Raw genomic sequence first — 18,977 nt, forward strand, 5'->3', positions numbered from 1 at the left:
TTAATCAGAAGCACAGTATAATGGAATAAGTTTTCAGAACTGAGCTCAGAAATTCACTCATACAGACTTTCTTTGTATCTTCTCTGTAGTGTGATTTATGTCATAAATTTTTGTGGATTTGTTTTGTAGAGAACTATGGCATAAATTCTGCTTCCCTTTTGAATGGATACCACCATACATGGCCTGAATGTCCTACTGCTTTCCAGGAATAAGGAAAAGACCTTCTAGTTGTCTTTCTCTGCATCAGCTTGGCAGTGAAGCAGCTCTTGAATGGGTCAAGGTTCCAGAAAACTATCACTTGAATGGGATCAGTTCCTTTCCTTTTAAAATATCAGAAATTGAGCCCTGGGAAAGGAGATTTAGCAAAGATGACCCATTTACAAGCTGGACTCAGTCCAGAGACTATAGAGAAAGCTCGTCTGGAACTGAACGAAAATCCAGATATATTGCATCAGGATATTCAGCAAGTCCGGGACATGATCATCACCAGACCTGACATTGGATTTTTACGTACAGATGATGCCTTCATCTTGAGATTTCTTCGAGCCAGGAAGTTTCACCAAACAGATGCCTTTAGACTATTGGCTCAGTACTTCCAGTACCGCCAGCTAAACCTGGACATGTTCAAAAACTTCAAGGCTGATGACCCAGGAATCAAGCGGGCTCTGATTGATGGATTCCCTGGAGTACTGGAAAAGAGAGATCACTATGGCAGGAAGATCCTTTTGCTCTTTGCAGCCAATTGGGATCAGAGTAGGTAAATGTAGATAGTGTCTTTATTTTTTTTCTTTTTTTGAAAATACATATACACAGAATTATTCCCACTTGGGATATTTTGTCCTCATATAATGAGCATTTCATGGACTACATTCATATGTGGAGCCAAAGCATGTCTTGAAATTTAATCTTCCATTGTCCAAAGGGCTTCATTGTCATTAGTATCCCTTCTTCAATTTACTGCAGCATTCTAAGCAAAGTGGACCATTTATTTTAATGAAATTTGATTGTCCTTCTAGAAGTAAGAGACACAGTGGTTCTCTCCTGTGAAAAAAAAGTTGGCTCAGTAAGTCACTAAAAATCAAGTGTGTGCAAACAAAACAATTGCCCTCAATGCTTTCCTTTCTCTCTGATGATTTCAGTGTCCCATCTCCAAATATCTATAAGATGTTTCCTGTGGTTTAGCTTTCATACAACACTATTTTTGGAAATAAAACTAGGCTTTGTAAAGGGACTGCATTAAACTCAACAAAATAGGCCAGGCAAGTTTTGTAATATTAAACCAGTTGTCAGTGTTAAGAGCAGGTAATAGCTGGTACTTATTCTCACCCATCCTGGAAACTAATTGAAAATGTATACTTGGCCTTCAGGCAAAATTTTACTCTGAGAAAACATTTTATTGGTAAAAAACTCATTTGTTCTAAGGTTGGTCAGGAATGTAGATATGATTAGGCTATATATTGTTCTTTCCACTTTTTCTATGCTATAAAGTAGTAATAAGAGGAAATTATCCAGACACAACTAAGGAGCCTTTGATGTTCCAGTACCTGGAAACATTTCTAAGTCTTTTCAAGTCATAAGAACCTATAACATAGAAAACTAAAGTTGAATTGGCAGAATTTGTCATTCTCTGTGCCATGAAAGTATGAGCATGGAATTTCATATTTGGGATTATGAAAAGCAAGGAAATGTGGAAGCTTATGAAAAGACTTATCATGCTGATTCCATTCAAGTCTATTCTATAAAAGTATTCCATCATTTGAGGCAGATGATGAGTTTAATATCATTAAGTGGTGTTTTACTTATAATAAATTCAGAGGGTGGTACTGTGTCTAGTTGTGATAGACTCTATGGTTAGTTTCTAGTATTGAATATTTTGAAAAACAATTGATGGATACAAGAATGAATAAATGTCAGGGGAAATAATAAAAGATGGTCCTAAAAAAAGTCTGAGACTCACACCCAAAAAGTGGTCTCTTTCATTCTTTGGTCACTAGGCTCTTGTATTTTCCATTTTCTAAACAAGGAGTCAACGCCAACATAAAGCAAGTTCTTCCAAATTGAAATGTACTATTTGGTCATAACCTTCTTTCCCCTTTCTCTAAGAGAGTGAGACACAGGCTGCTTCAGTGAGAGAGAGAGAGAGAGAGAGAGAGAGAGAGAGAGAGAGAGAGATTGGATAGAAAAGACAGGGAGGGACAGACAGAGACAGAGAAAGATAGAGATAGAGAAAGAGCCAAAATATACTCACACAGAAAGAGAGTCAGACAGAGAAAGGAGATAGAGACAGAGAAATGGAGGGAGGGAGGGAATAAAAAAGGAAGGGAGGGAGGGAAGAAGAGAAAGAGCATAAAGGGAAACTAACTTGTTAAAAAACCTATCAGTGCTTAGGTCAGATATGGAACACTTTTCTGAAAGCTATCAAAACAAAGGTGCTAATAAAGATGAAATAAAGAATAAAATCTAGTTCCCTGTATTGTTATTTCCAATTATATATATCTTTTTGTTCTCTGCCAAAACTCTGCCTCAGAGGGATTCCAAAGGCCTGCCGAGTGATGAGTTCATTTTGTTCTCACTGAGCTAAAGACTGTGAAGTGATAGGAAAGTATTATAGGAAAGGTTTATTGGGTATTAAAATGGTTATTAATATGTATTAAACTATGTAAATCTTATTCATGTAGGCCTAGATGTTTCAAAGGGAAAGTGTAGGCAGATGAGTGATGGGATCACTTAGCCTCCCAGGGAGGGTTCCCTGCCTCTTTGACTTGTCCTATAGATTTGTGAATATTGCAATAGTTTTGGAATTGGAAAAACAAATAGCAGTCTTTACATTGTGACTGAAGAGGAACTAGACTTCTCCAGAAAATAGACATCTTCCTATCTACTTGTTTTTTGCCCTGGCCTTGTCAGAATTACCAAAGTCAGACTACTGTTTCATCAAAGTTATTTCAGTTTAGCTAATGACATTCAGAGAGTTACTCACAAAATGAAACTGGCAATTTTTGAAATGGCAGCGTTTAACTCTAGTATTTAATAAGGAATAAGAAGCTTAGTGAGTCCTTTGATCCTAATCAGGTGAAGCCAGAAGTAAAAAAAAAAAAAAACACTTTGACAATGATAAAACTTTACTATCAGCCCTTTTCGTCTTTGTAACATCCTTGCAAAAACACATTGGTTACTGTTCATTTATGAGCTCATCTTTAGAGCTGACATCATTGCCTTCTTCAAATATCATCTGTTTGTTATTGCTTTGTCCCCAGGTCTTTTGGTTGAACAATAAACAAGGAATCATGGATCTCTTATTTCTGGCATGGTCAGTGATGGACCATGGCAGAATCAAACTATATACATCAGTATGGAAGGATTCCACTTATGCTTATCAAGGAATAGAGTTGCTAGAGGCAACACATCCTTGCCAATATCACCCAAATTACCTAGAAAAATGGAAAAAAAATTCAAGCTATCCCACAGATGATCTGGAAAATATACAATTAGTCTCTGGGTTAGCCCAACCCTGGTTAGGAGACCATGGTAAACCAACTAATCTTAGTTTCTTTACTTGTAAACCACAATAGAATTGGGTTACCATACAAAGATTGAAAAAAATTCTTTGAGGTACCCAGATACAAGAAACTGTGGAAAATAAAGTATCAACATGTACTGCGTGCCTCATAGCCACATATTATGTCAGTGTCCCTTGATGTTGGAAATGAATCTTTTGAAAAATGGTAGTCACAATATATAGCTTCCAACTTTTCAATGACCAGGTCTCCATGACTGTATTGTGAACAATTCTATACTCTTATTTGAAAAGAGATGTGGAGAAATTGGAGAAGGACTAGAGAAAAGCAATGGAAATAATAAACAGGTTGGAAAATAAGATCTTTAAATAAAATAGGGTCTTTAAAGGAAAGAAAAGAGAGTAAGGGTAATTTAGTTTGAAAAAAGAAGGCTGATGAACAACTTAATTACCACGTTCAAGTATGTAAAGAGCTATTATAAGAAGGGAACCGATCCATTGTTCTCTATCTCCAAAGAAGATAGAACTGGAAGAGATAGCTTTAAATTGATACTAATACTCAATTGGTATGACATTCTGAGCAATGGCCTCAAGTTGATCAATAACCAAAAAGTAGGAATCCTCAGTAGTGCTGGTATCTACAAATTATGGCCCCATTCTGTTATCAGAGTTGCAGAATTTTAGAGCTAAAAGGGACCCTCAGTGGCCATATGCTCCAACCTACACCTTCCCAAAACCTGACTGAAATAAGCCTGGCAAGCGGTCATCTAGCCTTTGCTTAGAGAGCTCCAATGAAAGAGAGTCCATAACCTCCCCAAGGAGCTCATTCCACTCATGGAAAGTTCTAATTGTTAGGAAGTAGTTGCTGACATCAAGTTTAAATTCATCTCTTTGCAACTTCTATCCCATTGTTCCAAGTTCTGCTCTCTGAGGCCAAAGAGAACCGGTAGCATGGAAGGAAGTAAAAGCAGGAAAAGTTCTGAGTAGGCTTTGTCACAAACCAGCTATGAAAATAGTAAGCAAGTCTCTTAACTTCTCTTGGCCTCAGTTTCCCCATTTAGAAAATGAGAAGACTGTATTAGATGAATTCTGAGGTCCTTTCTAGCTCTAAATTGAGTCAATTCAATTTAAGGACCTTAAAGATTTCACACATTCCATGTCTATCATTCTATGACACTAAATCTTAGTTCTTTCATTTAGCATTTTAAACAGTTGAATTACCTCTGTGTACCCAACAAGAATATTCTGTAACAGTCTTATTATTTTGCACAGCAATAAAACTAGCAAAGATTCACTAACCTCAAAGGCACACATAAATATGAACTGTCAATTTTCAGGACCTGGAGAATAGTGAAAACAATTTTAATTACCAAATTGCTATTTCATGTCATTTGTTCTCTTCTTTATGTTACTTTAGTAAAATAATAGGTAGCAATACAGCAAAACATTGGAATAGGAAATAAGCTATGTAACATGGTACAATATGACAAATTTTTGCTAACATTTTTAGCTAGATTTTTTTTATTTCAGAGAAAAGAAAAACTACACTCTTTAAGAATAGATGGTCTTTATGCTCCCTCTCAGCTCTAAAATGCTATCATCACAATCCAATCTAACAAGTATTTAACTACAACAACAGAATAGTCAACATGTGGACTGCCTCAAAAGCTAATGAAATATGTTTCTCTTCACTGGAGGTCTTCAAGTGTGGATGATCACTTGCCAGTTAATTGATAAAGGAGATTCTGGGCCAAGTAGATTGGACTTGATGGCATCTGAAGACTATTCCAATTCTGAGATCTAGTGATCAGTCAAGAGATAATTGCAGATGTAGAAGAGCCACTAACTGTGTGATTTAAGGTCTATTCTAATTCAAGTCTTCTTCAAGGTGTCTTTGGTGAGATTGATCTACTCCTGCAGGTTCAGATTTCCTTCAGAAGTGAGTCAGTTTCATATGTCTACATGGTTTCTATTAGGACCTTTTAGGCACTCCTCATGAACTAGTATCCCTAGGAGCCCTAGTGAAGTCATTTCAAACCTCTGAGGATTAAATAGAAAAGGGTTTCTTAATCTTTTTGTGTGTCACAGACCCCTTTGGAAGTCTATGGACTCCTTTTAGAAATAATGCTTTTAAATAAATAAAATAAAATACATATGATTGCAAAGGAATCCAAATATATGGAAACACAGTTATTGAAATATGTTTTAAAATATGTTCCTAGACCATAGGCTAAGAAATACTATTCTAATATATTCTCTACACAACAGAGATATTCTGGTCTCAGAGAAGCCCATCTAAGAACTTCCCAAACTTATCTTAGACCTGACCCAAACGGCTGCAGTGATTGGTCCTGAGGCCTTGGAAATTCCAGAATGTTCTCCTATCCAAGTTCTAGAACTATAGCATTTATATATTTCAGCTCTGTGTTGCTACATAATTGTGAGGCATATATCAGTTCCTTGTTGCATTTTTAATGTGATTCAGACTGCCCTGAAGAGAGCATCAGGCATCAAGATGCTCCCTGGAGGATAGCTCAGGCAAATCTTTGGGCTTATCCAGACTTTCTCTAAAAGAGAGAGGAAAAGGAAGGAGAAAGCATCAGATCATTTCAGTGGGAGGAATAAGAAAGCAGGATGGTTCATCAATAGCCAGAATCCTGTCAAGAAAGTCTGCTAAAATGTGGTGAGGTAATTTCAGTCTCCCCTGGAGGAAAAATGAGAAATGACATCTCAATTTATTCCCCTGTGGCCTTCAAAATGGAATGGAGAGATGGACATTTGAATAAGGGATTCAAATTCCTTTCAGTCAAAGTTCTACATAACTGCAAATTATAGTTATCATTGTAAATTACTGCTATCATTGTAAACATTGTCACTTTAATTTTTTTTAAATAGAAAACAACCTTAAGTCAGATGAGTATTTCTATTCCTTTGGAATAAGTGAATTATCCACCCCACCAGGAGGGAACATTTTGTGAAGCCTTCAAATGGTTCTGGTCACACTGTGTTAATTGACTGATTAGAGATAGCTCTACTCTCAAATTCCCATTCCAGCTACTGGTCTGTAGCTCCCTTTGCAAAGGTACCATTACAATAGTATCAATAATACTGAAGGATAATTTGGTGATGGGAAATGGGAGTAAAAGATGATTTCTTCTGGTTAAGACTTTATAGTGGAGGAGACCTGCCTCAGTAGCATCTAGCTTTCATATGTTTGCTAAGATTTAGAGAGGGTTGTTTGTTTTTGTTTCATTTTGTTGGCTTTTATTTATTTATTTTGGTGAGCCAATCAGGGTTAAGTGACTTGCCCAGGGTCACACAGCTAGTAAGTGTCAAGTGTTTGAGGCTGGATTTGAACTCAGGCCCTCCTGACTCCAAGGCCTGAGCTCTATCCACTGTGCCACCTAGCTGACCCTGTTTTGTTGGCTTTTAGAAAAGCACAGATAATCAGCAGGAGCTTTGTTGACCACAAATGGACCTATGCTTCATTTTGGATTCTGCTATTTTCCAAATAATACTCCATGATATAAAAATGGACAAATTTCTGATGAATCAATGTAGGATGCAGGGTGGAAAGCAGGTGAGCTTTGTTCAGGTAGGAAGTAGGGACAGAGAAACCCTCTAAATGGAATGTTTACTCATATTAGGGTTGTAGGGAGAGGTTCAGAGAATTACTTTTTACTAATTTCTGTTCCCCTAAAGTGAGACACGCAGTACCTCATAGTTGCTTGTTATAGTTTGTCATGAACTATAACAGTTAGGAAGGCTGTATTAGAGCATATCATAGAATAGGATTTTTATACTATTGAGGTATTATGTATGCATGGATTGGTCTCTGAGACAGGCATTAATAATCCATTCTGTACTGGTCTACTATACTGCTATCCTTCCTCTCTAAGGTTACCTTTCTCCTCTGCCTTTTCTATGATGTTTGAAGCTGTCATATGGCATCTGACTTCTTCCTGAGCTATAGCCAAAAAAAGATAGAGGTTAGGCTAGAACTCACCATTGACATTTTTCAGAGGACCTCCTGAGTCTAAGGTTACCTTTCATCAATTCTGCATGTACCATTTTTGTACCTACTTGTTTACATGTTATATCCCCCATTAGAATGTAAGTTCCATGAGGGCAGGGACTGGTTTTGCTTTTCCTTTTACTTCTAGTACTTAGTACAGTGCCTAGAACAGAGCAAGTCCTTAATAAATGATTGTTGACTAACCTATGTTGACCATCCTGGGACCTTAGAAAATGGTATAGACCCATAGGTCCAATCCCATTATGACAAATATCACTATAGTCAAAATCCATTCATAGCCAAAGATTGTCAAATCACACCCAGGCTATATGCCTTCATAATTTCTAGAAATATTTGATTAATTAAATCCTATGGCAGTATCAGAATTTGTTTAGTTGCATAGTAATAATATTTGACTAAATGAGTATGATCATTGTTTTCACAGAGATTTAAAAAACATAACCTACTGGGACATAGAATCATAAAATCCTAGAGTTGAAAGGGGTGTCAAAGATTATCTAGTCCAATGTTAGATTTGTTACCCTTCTTTCTTCATTTTAAACATAATGATGTTATTTTGATATTCTCACCCTCAATCATTTAAACAGCACTTATTCAGTTTCTATGTTCCAGGCCCACATGTTACAAAGACAAAAAAATAGCCTCTCCTCTCAAGGAGCTTACATTCTATTTGGGGTAAGACAATATGTACACAGGAAAATATGAAATATTTTTGAAGCAAACACAAAGTAATTTCATCAGAGAAAGTCTCTAGTAGCTGAAGATCAAGAAAGATCTTATATAGCATGTGGCACTTGGGTTGAGCTTTGAAGGAAGGTAGGGATTCTAAGATGCAAAACAGGAGAGAGTATTTTCCAGACATGGGGTTCAGCCTGTGCAAAGACAAAGAGGTGGGAGATGGGATGTTGTTGTTGTAAAAGAGGAACAATAAGTTATTCTTTACCTTCTACTTAGTCTGAAATTCCAAAAGAATGATTAATTTTCTATGAACACCTTCCCAGAATGTTTTTAAATACATGAAATAAAATATAAAGAAAACTGTTATATTGAAAGTTATTTAGAAAGTTACTTAGTATAGGGTCAAGAACCTTACACTAGAAGATTTTCTAAATACCTTTGAGTTCTATTATATATTAATTCAAAACAAGTGATGTGTATTGATGAAGGGACCAATTTAGAATGATTTTAAATATGCCTATCTCACTGCACCCCAGACTTACTGAACAGAAGTCATACTTTCCCCATAGGTCAACCCAAAAGTCTGATGCATTTTTCCTCCCAAACTCTCTTCTCAGAAATACTTTGTTGCTCATAATTGGAATCCCCTTATTCCTAACCTATGCTCTCTCCACTGTCAACAATTTCTTTAAGTTGAGTTCAGACCTTTAAAACCTTCCCTTTGGCAAGCTAACTCCCCTGAGTTTGAATAGTAAGAGAAAGCTGTGAAGGTCTTAGGAGACTCGGGAGATCCTCTGAAAGATGTCAGTGGTGAATTCCAGTCTAACTGCTATCTTTTTGGCTATAGCTCAGGAAGAAGTCAGATATCATATGACAGCTACAAACATCATGGAAAAGGCAGAGGAGAAGAAGGTATGCCTTTGTTTATCACATCAATTTTTATGCCAGCTACTACTCATAATTCACACTTATAATCCCAAGAGGCTTAAATACAGAGTATTCGTTATCTTGGGAGATAAGAACATCTTCTTTGATTAACAGCGAGTCATGGCATCAAGAATAACTTCTCTCAGGACAAGAGTACTAAATATAGTAGTGAAAGATAGACCAGGCTCTCAGTTAACTTGACTTTAAATTCATCAGAGTTCTGCCATAATCTAAGCACAGGATTTGCGTCTAGTTAGGAAACCAGTGACTGTAAAACATGTACAAATAGAACAGTCCTTCTTAATGATGCAATTGCCTGTAAGTCATGTTCAACTTATGCCTATAATAGGCATAGCTTATGTAGTGAATAAAGAACACATGGCATGCCTGGAGGCCTTTTTACTGTGAAGATTTTAAAGTGCTTCTGGGACATTCATTCTGTCAGCAATGAGGGGGGCAAGCTTTTTATTTGACCCATTTTAATCAGAGACCAATCACCTTAGAGGAGCAAATCACAGATCCAACAAATGGCCTGATTCCAACGTGAACTCCAGTCCCATGCCCTTCTGTTCTGTAACCACTCAACAGCTTTCCTTGCCTTTAAATATGTTTTGGAGATAATATCTTTTGTTCAATGATATATGGAACTTTAAACAGCTGCTGAGAGTGATTAAATGCCACCACTTGGCTAAGGCTGTAAATCAAGCTCGGAAACCATTTATTTGAGTATACTTGAAAGTAGAAGTTATTGCTATGATTCTACCAACAGCAACATCAGACAGGAAAATAAAAAGCCAGTAAATTCTGTTGTAAAGGTTTTAAAGTGATGTGTTGTTTCTTTCCCATACTTTCTCCCTCAGCTTCTCACATTGCTCTTCTCTTCATCACCACACATTTGTAGCCCCCCAATATTTTTCTCAAACTCAATTGCACCTTCTGCCTCCCAAGTTTCCTATTCCAGTTTTGTCTCTCTTAAGTTTTGTCTGACTTTCAATTCACTCTTATTTGGATTGCTGTTCAAATATCTGTTGGGGTAGGTACAGCCTACTCTGTGGATGCATGATATGTGTTGTAATTTGCATGCTCAGGAATCTACAACGTCTGTTATTTAAGCCAAGTTCAAACTCATCATCCAATCATTAGAGGCCCTCATATTTGAATCCCATTCTACTTACCCACCTGGAATGTTCAATCTGCCCAGTCTCCTAATTATACCCTTCATTCCTCACATATTTTTTCCTTTAGCTTTTTGTACACAGTAGGTACTTAATAAATATTTGCTTAAATGAATTACTATCCTTTAGTCTTTGCTTATATTATTATTTCCTTTCCTCCATAGAGCTAAAACAATCCCTAGAGATTACTTAATCCTTCTCTGAACAATTTACAGATCAGAAAACTACAGCTCAAAGAGGTGCATGATTTGCTCAAGTCAGTGGCAAAGCCAGGATTCAAATTTAGATTTCTTTTTGCTTCCAAGACCAATGTGGTTTCCACAACACTATACTGCTTCCCAGAATGTCCTCTTCTTTCTTCTCTGCCTTTTCAAACTGTATCCTATCTTTCAAGGCTCAGCTCAGTCCCCACCAGGAATCTTTTCCCAAATATACTAGTTCACCCTAATCTTTCTTTACTCTAAGCTCTGAAAGATTTACAGAATTTATTTAAAATTTAATTTGTTTTATTTTCAATCCACAGAACAAAACAAACACTTCCATAACATAGTACAATAAAAAGATGATGGTATATGAAATTACAAAGCTACCATGTACATCTTGCTATTCCCTCCAAATATACAACACAGTTAACATGTAAACTTTTTCCCTTTTTCTCTTCTCTCCTTTCTGCCCCACTCCCTACCCTAGAGATAGTTATCATTAGACACACACATATATGTTTATATACATACATACATATATAAGCCTATGTACATATACACATAGATATATAAACACATACATGTATACATATATGCATATATATGTAAAATTATTTTCTCTTTGTGGTGGCAAAAAATTGGAAATTGCAGGGATCCCCATCAATTAGGGAGTAACTGAACAAGTTGTGGTGTATGGTTGTGGTGGAATACTACTGTGCTATAATAAGTAATGAGCTCAATGGTATTAGAAAGGCATGGAAAGACTTGCACAAAATCATGAAGAGCGAAGTGAGCAGAAACAAGAGAGCCTTGTATACAATCACAGCAATATTGTTTTAAGAATGACTTTGAGTGACTAAGCCATTTGAGTATGATAAATAAAGAAATAAAAAATAAAGGACATAAGAGAAAGACACTATCTGCATCCAGAGAAAGAACTGATAAATAGAAGTGTACCAAATAATTCAGTTTTCTTTTGTTTTCTGTTTTATGTAGTTAATATTATAAGGTAGTAAATCCAAGGAGGGCAGATGCCATGTCTTATATTTCTTGGGAATCCCACATGATAACTACTATGGTAAGGGACCAGCAGTCAGCATCTGGGAGAGATACTGGCCCATTCAGATTTATCCCCAACACTGACTTCTCCATATGTCCACCAGAAGCAACAAGAGAAACTAAAGGAGTCAGCAAAGCCTATGGCCTTTAATTTTCAGTTTTTAGAAACCAGTTGGATTTTCTTGGACCACAGCATCATACTTAATAAATTCTTACTGAGAAAAGTAGATTTCAATTTATTATAAGGAAGAACTTCATTTTTTGTGTAAAGAAAATATTTTTTAGCACCCAAATCTTTATTTTTTTATTTTTAGTTTTCAACATTCACTTTTATAAGATTTTGAGTTCTAAATTTTGCCCCCTCCTCAAGATGACATGTTAATCTGATACAGGCTATACATGTACAAACATATTAAACATATTTTAAGGAAGACTTTCTTAATAGAGCTGACTGTTCTTTTTCAATTTTGGAGAAATTGGATGGATACTTCTCTGGGTTATTTCCTATTCAAATACCAGTTGGACTAGATGACCCATAGGTATTTTCTATCTCAGAGAGTCTATGAGGCTTATGACTCTGGGCACTGCGGAGGAAGAAGGTGAGATTTACTATGAAGATTCTTCACTTTCCTTTGTTCGGTGTTGCTAGGATGTGTGGGGTCCCCAACAAATCAAAATCTGATCCCAGGATGTCTATATCTTCCATTTCTGGCTCCTGACTTGTACTTTAATATCTGTAACCCATCAGATGTGTATAGCTTCAAGGATGAGTGATAGTTTTCTCATTGATCAATGCTGAGTAATTAGTCTATTATATGAGTTGAGGCACTGAATATTGTGTTTTATATCACATAAGCAAATGAAGACTATTTCAGATAGACATTTCATCAGTTGAATTGCTTTAAAAAACCCTCATATCTCATTTATTTAGCATTGTTGGGGCATGAAATATTCTCAGTATTTGAATTTTCCTTATAACGACAGCTAAAGTGTCAGGAGTTGTTGTTGTTTTTGTTGTTAATTTTAACTCTGTTGGATAGAAATCTTGCTAAAACATAGTAGCTGAGGCACAGTGGTATCACAGTGGAAAAAGCTCTGGTCTCAGATTCAGGAAGATCAGGGTTCAAATCCTGTTTCAACAGTTATTTACTATCTGTGTGACCCTGGAGAAGTTATTTAACCTCTCCAGGCCTCAATTTCTTCTTTTGTAAAATGAGAGAGTTGGACTTGATCACCTTTAAGGTTCCTTCCAACTCCTAATCTATGAGCTGGTGATCAATTTGTCCAAATGTGTCTGGCATGTTTCTCTTCTTTCTTAAACATATTCTAAACATTTTGTGATGATACATTCATTATTGTGAACATCAATGAGAATCAGGTGAGTAAGGGCTATTTGTCCCTGTACTAAATGGTCCCAAACCACTATGGTATTTTTTTTAAGGTTCTGTGCTCATTTAAAAACTTTTTATAAGGTTACCAGCTATCAAGCTACCACTTCTTTCTATTATTGGTAAACCAGCTTCTGTAAGTTCTCCCCAGCTTGTTAGAATTACATCTGAAAATAAGAACCAAGGTAAATGAAATGTAAATTCTACTTTCTATAAGTAATTCAAATAGACTTTAGGTCTTGGACATCATGATGATTCTAGAAAATTTGACAGCTCAAAACTACAGCTTGTGGTAAGGTGAAAGAGGTATTACTCAGAACGTTGGCATATCATCTATAATTGTCCAGGGCCAAGCCAGCACTGAGATTTAAAAAATCTTAGATGATTAGAAATGGAAGGGAGCTCAGAGAGCATGTAGTATAACCAATTGTGAAATTGTAAAGTTGTTAAAGTTTATCTTTTGTGTTTCCAGCCTCCCTTCATGCTCTGTTCCCCTTAGTGGCATCTCTACCCTCTTCAATTGTCCAAGGCTTGCCTTCTTTTTAATCCCTTTTTGTTCACAAAATAACAAAGGATCAGGTTTGCACTTTAACCCAAACTCACTGATGTACCATTTCCCCAGTTATTTGCTTTTTATTTTTTTAAAATCTCTATTTGTAGAATTTAATTCAATGTTATCTGAAATATTCTCTTTCTTATATAATATTGAATTGAAGGCAACAACAATGTGTGGTAAAATTGGGGTAGGGAGTTAAGGAAAAAGGGTCTAGGGACATTCTCAAAACCATACCACAGTAAGGCTGAGTTTAGAAGTAAACATGCTATTTTATTCAAAGTCACTTAAGGTTGCCTCAGCCATCTCCCTTCTTTATCCTTTAAACCAAATATAAACTTTTTTCAGGCCAGCTAGGTGGTATAGTGGATAGAAAACTGGGCCTGGGGTGAAGAAGATTCACCTTCCTGAGTTCAAATCTGGCCTCAGACACTTAGTAGCTGTGTGATCCTGAGAAAGTCACTTAACCATGTTTGCCTCAGTTTTCTCATTTGTAAAATGAACTGGAGAAGGAAATGGCAAACCATTCCAGCATTTTTTTCCAAGAAAGCCCCAAAATGGGGTCACAAAGAGTTGGACATTACTGAAAAATGACTGAACAACAAAACTTTCTCCTCTCATTCTTCTTTTCCAAGATTCCCAGATACATTGAATTAAAATCCAGTCTTAATATGTTATCTCCAGTCTTCTTTGTCCATGTCCTTGGGTCTGTTTCTCCCCTTTTTATCAGTCACAGGATAATAAATTTCTTATTTCCCCTGCCCCCATAACAGCGCAATCAAAAAAGTGTTTTTAAATTTGCAAAACACTTCTCATGCACTGACTCATTTGATTCTCATGATCCAGATTACCTCTTGCTTTAGGACAAAGAGCCAAAGAGCAGTAAGGGAGGAGATTTTACTTCAGGTGCAGTGGGACAGGAAGCTAGGGGAGACTTAGGAGAGGCCTGCTATGAGTATGTGTACAAAACACAGGAACCTCAGCCCTGTAACATGAATGTGGGTGGATCAGGGGCCAGGGAACCCCAGATGTTGGGGAATGAGACACAGGACCTTTGTCTCTGAACATGTGTGAATGTCAGTGTGTGTTCATGTATTTAGTAATGATGATGATTAAAGTGTACTTGGTATCAAGGAACCTTGTCCACATTGACAGTGATTATAGATGTTCAAACACTAAAAAGTGAGAGGAGAAAACTAAGAATTTGGTTTGACTGTGTAAAAGTGTTACTAATTACAGTACAGTCATTTATGTGAATCACATACTATTTATGCCTGATTACCATGTGGCACAATAATGATTATTTCTGTCATTGGCTGTATGTCAGCTTAACTTCCTTTTACATTTTGATTACAGCAGCAAATCTGAGGTCCATATATGCCTTGTCTTTATGATTTGTTGTTCATGAAGCATGAATGTCAGGTAATGCTATATAATCATTTGCTCACAACTTCTAAAAACTTCAGAGGGAACATTGCTCAGATGCCCTTTCTACTTCTGTTCTGGTTTAGGTCCCTCACCCCCACCCCAGTCTATCTTTATACCATCATCTTTCTGGATGGTTGACATTGCCAGACCAATGGCGTATCACTGTTTCATTAGGAAATCCAAAGAAATTTAACTAGTACTTGCCAAGTGGAGATTAGCTCCAGGCCCTAATATGTGAGGAGTTGAGGAAGGAGGAATACTTCTTCCCCAGGAAAGTGAACATCCATGCTTTCTCCAAGATGTGACCATAGTCTGTGCACCTTACCTCACAGTCTTCTGGAGACACTGTAAAATAGCTCTTCATGGGACTTTCTGAGGGGGTGGGCCACCTCATCCTATCAACGGAATTATCTTGTGTTGTGATACCAGTCCCCTACCCTGTCCTCTGCACAATCTTCTCTCTCCTCTCCCAAAAAAATTTACCCCTGGTGGGTACTTTCTACTGGTTACAATTTTAGTAATACATTTCAGTCATGTTGGAATCTTTGTCACTCCATTTGGGGTTTTCTTGGCAAAGATAGTGGAATGGTTTCCCATTTCCTTCTCTAGCTCATTTTACAGATGAGGAAACTGAGGCAAACAGGGTGAAGTGATTTGCCCAGGGTCACACACCTAGTAAGTATCTGAGGCCAGATTTGAACTCATCTTCCTGACTCCAGGCCCAGTGCTCTACCTACTGTGTCACCTAGATACCCTCTGACAGAATTATTATTTTTTATTTCTTTTTTATTAATTTATTTTGATTTATCAACAATCACTTTCATAAGCTTTTGAGTTTTAAATTTTTCCCCCTCCCTTCCCACCTCCCTCCCCAAGATGGCACACAATCTGATATAGTCTATACATACACATTCCTATTAAACATATTTTTGCATTAGTGATGTTGTAAAGAAGAAATAGAACCAATAGGAGGAACCACAAGAAAGAGAAAACAAAACACAACAGAAGAAAAAAATAGCAAATAGTATGCTTCAATCTGCATTCAAACTTCATAGCTCTTTCTCTGGATGTGGATAGCATTTTCCATCATGAGACCTTTGGAGATGTCTTAGATCCTTGCATTGTTGAGAAGAGCTAAGTCTATCAATGTTAGTCATCACACAACATGGCTGTTACTGTGTACAACATTCTGCTCACTTCACTCAGCATCAGACCATACAAGTCTTTACTGGTTTTTCTGAAGTTCACCTGCTCATCATTTCTTATAGCACAATAGTATTCCATTACATTCATATACCACAACTTGTTCAGCAGTTCCCCAATTCATGGGCATCCCTTCAATTTCCAATTCTTGGCCACCACAAAAAGAGCTGCTATAAATATTTTTGTACTTTTTCCATTTTTATGAAGTCTTTGGGATATAGCCCTAGAAGTGCTATTGCTGGGTCAAGGTGTATGCACATTTTTACAGACCTTTGGGCATAGTTCTAAATTGTTCTCCAAAATTTTTGGATCATTTCACAACTCCACCAACAATGCACAAACATAAACATTTCAATATGGAAAGAACCAAATAAGAATTATATATGAAACCTCTCTCTCTGCCATCCTCTCTTTTTCTATATATTTCCTTCCTTCCTTCCTTCCTTTCTTCCTTCCTTCTCTCCTTTCTCTCTTCCTCTCTTTCTTTCTTTCTCTCTTCCTTCCCTCCTTTCTTCCTTCCTTCCTTCTTTCCTTCCTTTATTTATCTTTATCACTTCCCACTAATTTAACTCTCCCCCACTCCCACACACATGTGTACACCTATTGTCTCCAACCAGAAGCTATCCCTTGTTAAAAAAAAAAAGTCTACTCAAGCAAAACATGGCAACACACTGGCCACATCTGAAAATGTCAATCTCATTGGCAGATTAGTCTTTTCCTTTGACTATATAGTCTTTACAGCAAATTCTTCAAAGTGACACAGTACCCAGGTTTCTAGGAGAATCCAGTTCAAGCTTTTTCTTTATAGACTCAGTGGTCATTGATTCCTAATTAGTATTAGTCCTTGTACTTCATAAGCAAAGTGAACTGTAGTTCTATTTAGGGAGAAAAACCATTAAGGCTAGAAAGGATGTAAGAAGCCAACTAGATTAAGCTCTTCATTTTATAGATGAAGAAACAGGCTTTGGTTTAGTTTAAGGCCTTTCTTTCTATCTGATTTTCTAAATACCACATTTATCTGTCTCTAAAGGTATTTTAAAATAGATGAATCAGAAAGAAAGCACATAATGATAGGAAAAGAACCTGCGGCTATCTTGTCTGAAGAAGAGAAGATTGGGACTGGGTTGGGGTGAGAGAGGTAATAATTACTGTTTTCCATTTGCAGAGTTGTCATAGGAAAGAGGAGCAAGCTGGGTGATGAAGTGGATGAAGTTGGAGTCAGGAGGACCTGAGTTCAAATCCAGCCTCAGACACTTACTAATTGTGTGACCCTGGGCAGGTCACTTAAACCTGTTTGCCTCAGTTTCCTTACCTGTAAAATGAGCTGGAGAAGCAAACGGCAAACCACTCCAGTATCTTTGCCAAGAAAACCCCAAATGGGATTTTGAAGAGTCAGGCATGCCTGAAACAACTCAACAACAACATATGAAAAAAGGATTGATTAGTCTTGGTCCAGTACTTAACAGTCAGAACCAGTCAGTGAAAATTGCAAAAGGATGAATCTTAGCCTTATGTAAGAGTCTAGTTAATAAAAGGAAAGAGCACTGAATTTGGAATTAGAGGCTGTGAGTTCAAATCCAGTTTCTGTTACTAAATCTCTGTTTGACCTTGAGTAAGCCATTTAACCTCTTTTGGCCTCAGTTTCCTTATCCATAAAGTGAGAGATTTTGAGTGGAAGACCTCTAAGGTCTATTTTAGCTCTAAATCTGTGATCTATGATTATATAAACAGAACATTCTAAATTAGAATGGTCCAAAAGTGGAATGGAATGCCTTAGAAGACAGAAGATTCCCATTCTTTCAAGGTTATCACACAAAAATTGGATCACCTCTTACAGGTTATGCTGGAGAGGAAATTTTCAGTCAGGTGTGAGTTGAATTAGATGGTGAGCAAGGTCTTTTCCAACATGAGGGTATCTGATTCTATGTGATTGTATACATATATATTTGTCTGTAGATGTAAAATTTTAATGAAATGTACAAAACAGGAAAAAATAGAAGACAGCTATAATGTGATAGAAGCTCTAAGCTTTTTTTTTTTCCCCCGATGTTCAAAAAAGGAGCACTTCTATTTATTATATAAAGTTTCATCTCAAAATATGTAGACTTATTTGAAATCCTGATATTTCAAGATCAAGATAAATACATTAAGTGTGTTGAGCATATGTATGTTTATTTTAGATTTTTGGCACAATCAGTATTCTAATTGCCATCGTAATGTAGCATTATCTCAGCACTTAGGCTCAGTAGTTCTAACTCTAAGCAGTTCAGTAATAGGCAAGTTCTTGTTTAGTTGTTTTTCAGTCATGTCTGCTCTTTGAGACCTCTTTTGGGGTATTCTTGGCAAAAATACTGAAGTGGTTTACCACTTCCTTCTTCAGTTCATTTTACAGATGAGGAACTGAGGCAAACAGGGTTAAGTGACTTGACTAGGGTCACACACGTAAGTGTCTGAGGCCAGAATTGAATTCAGGTTTTTTTGACTCCAGGCTTGGTGCTTTATTCACTGCACCACCTAGCTGGGCAGGACAATGAACAAAAAGTCAGCTGGCTTCTATTCCCAATTTCACTTACAATGACCTTAAGTAATTGGGAACAATTCTGCCTGTTAGTACTGCCACTTGGATTTTAGATGGAACAGTTTCTGCCACCTATGCCTAGAGAGCCTTGTACTTACATCAGGACTTTCTCCAAATTCTAGCCCCTAGTCAGTACTCAACATTACTTATGGAAATAAGACTTGTCCCAACTCTCTACTGCTTCTATTAATAACAAAGACTTAGATTTTTAAAAAAGTTTTAAGCTGAAATG

At 36.8% G+C, this 18,977-nt stretch overlaps 1 protein-coding gene across 1 annotated transcript in view; it reads left to right on the forward strand.

The window, feature by feature from the left end:
* The first annotated feature begins 236 nt into the window (after positions 1-236).
* Positions 237-18,977, forward strand: part of LOC114053675 (clavesin-1) — a 184,563-nt gene continuing 165,822 nt past the window's right edge. Inside the window, exon 1 of the mRNA XM_027876783.1 lies at positions 237-757. Within this exon, the coding sequence (XP_027732584.1) occupies positions 303-757 (455 nt within the window). The 5' untranslated portion in view covers positions 237-302. The remainder of the gene's footprint in view (positions 758-18,977) is intronic.

Source organism: Vombatus ursinus, unplaced genomic scaffold (genome assembly GCF_900497805.2).
Source record: "Vombatus ursinus unplaced genomic scaffold, bare-nosed wombat genome assembly UNPS02014812.1, whole genome shotgun sequence".
In the NCBI taxonomy this organism is placed as follows: Eukaryota; Metazoa; Chordata; class Mammalia; order Diprotodontia; family Vombatidae; genus Vombatus; species Vombatus ursinus.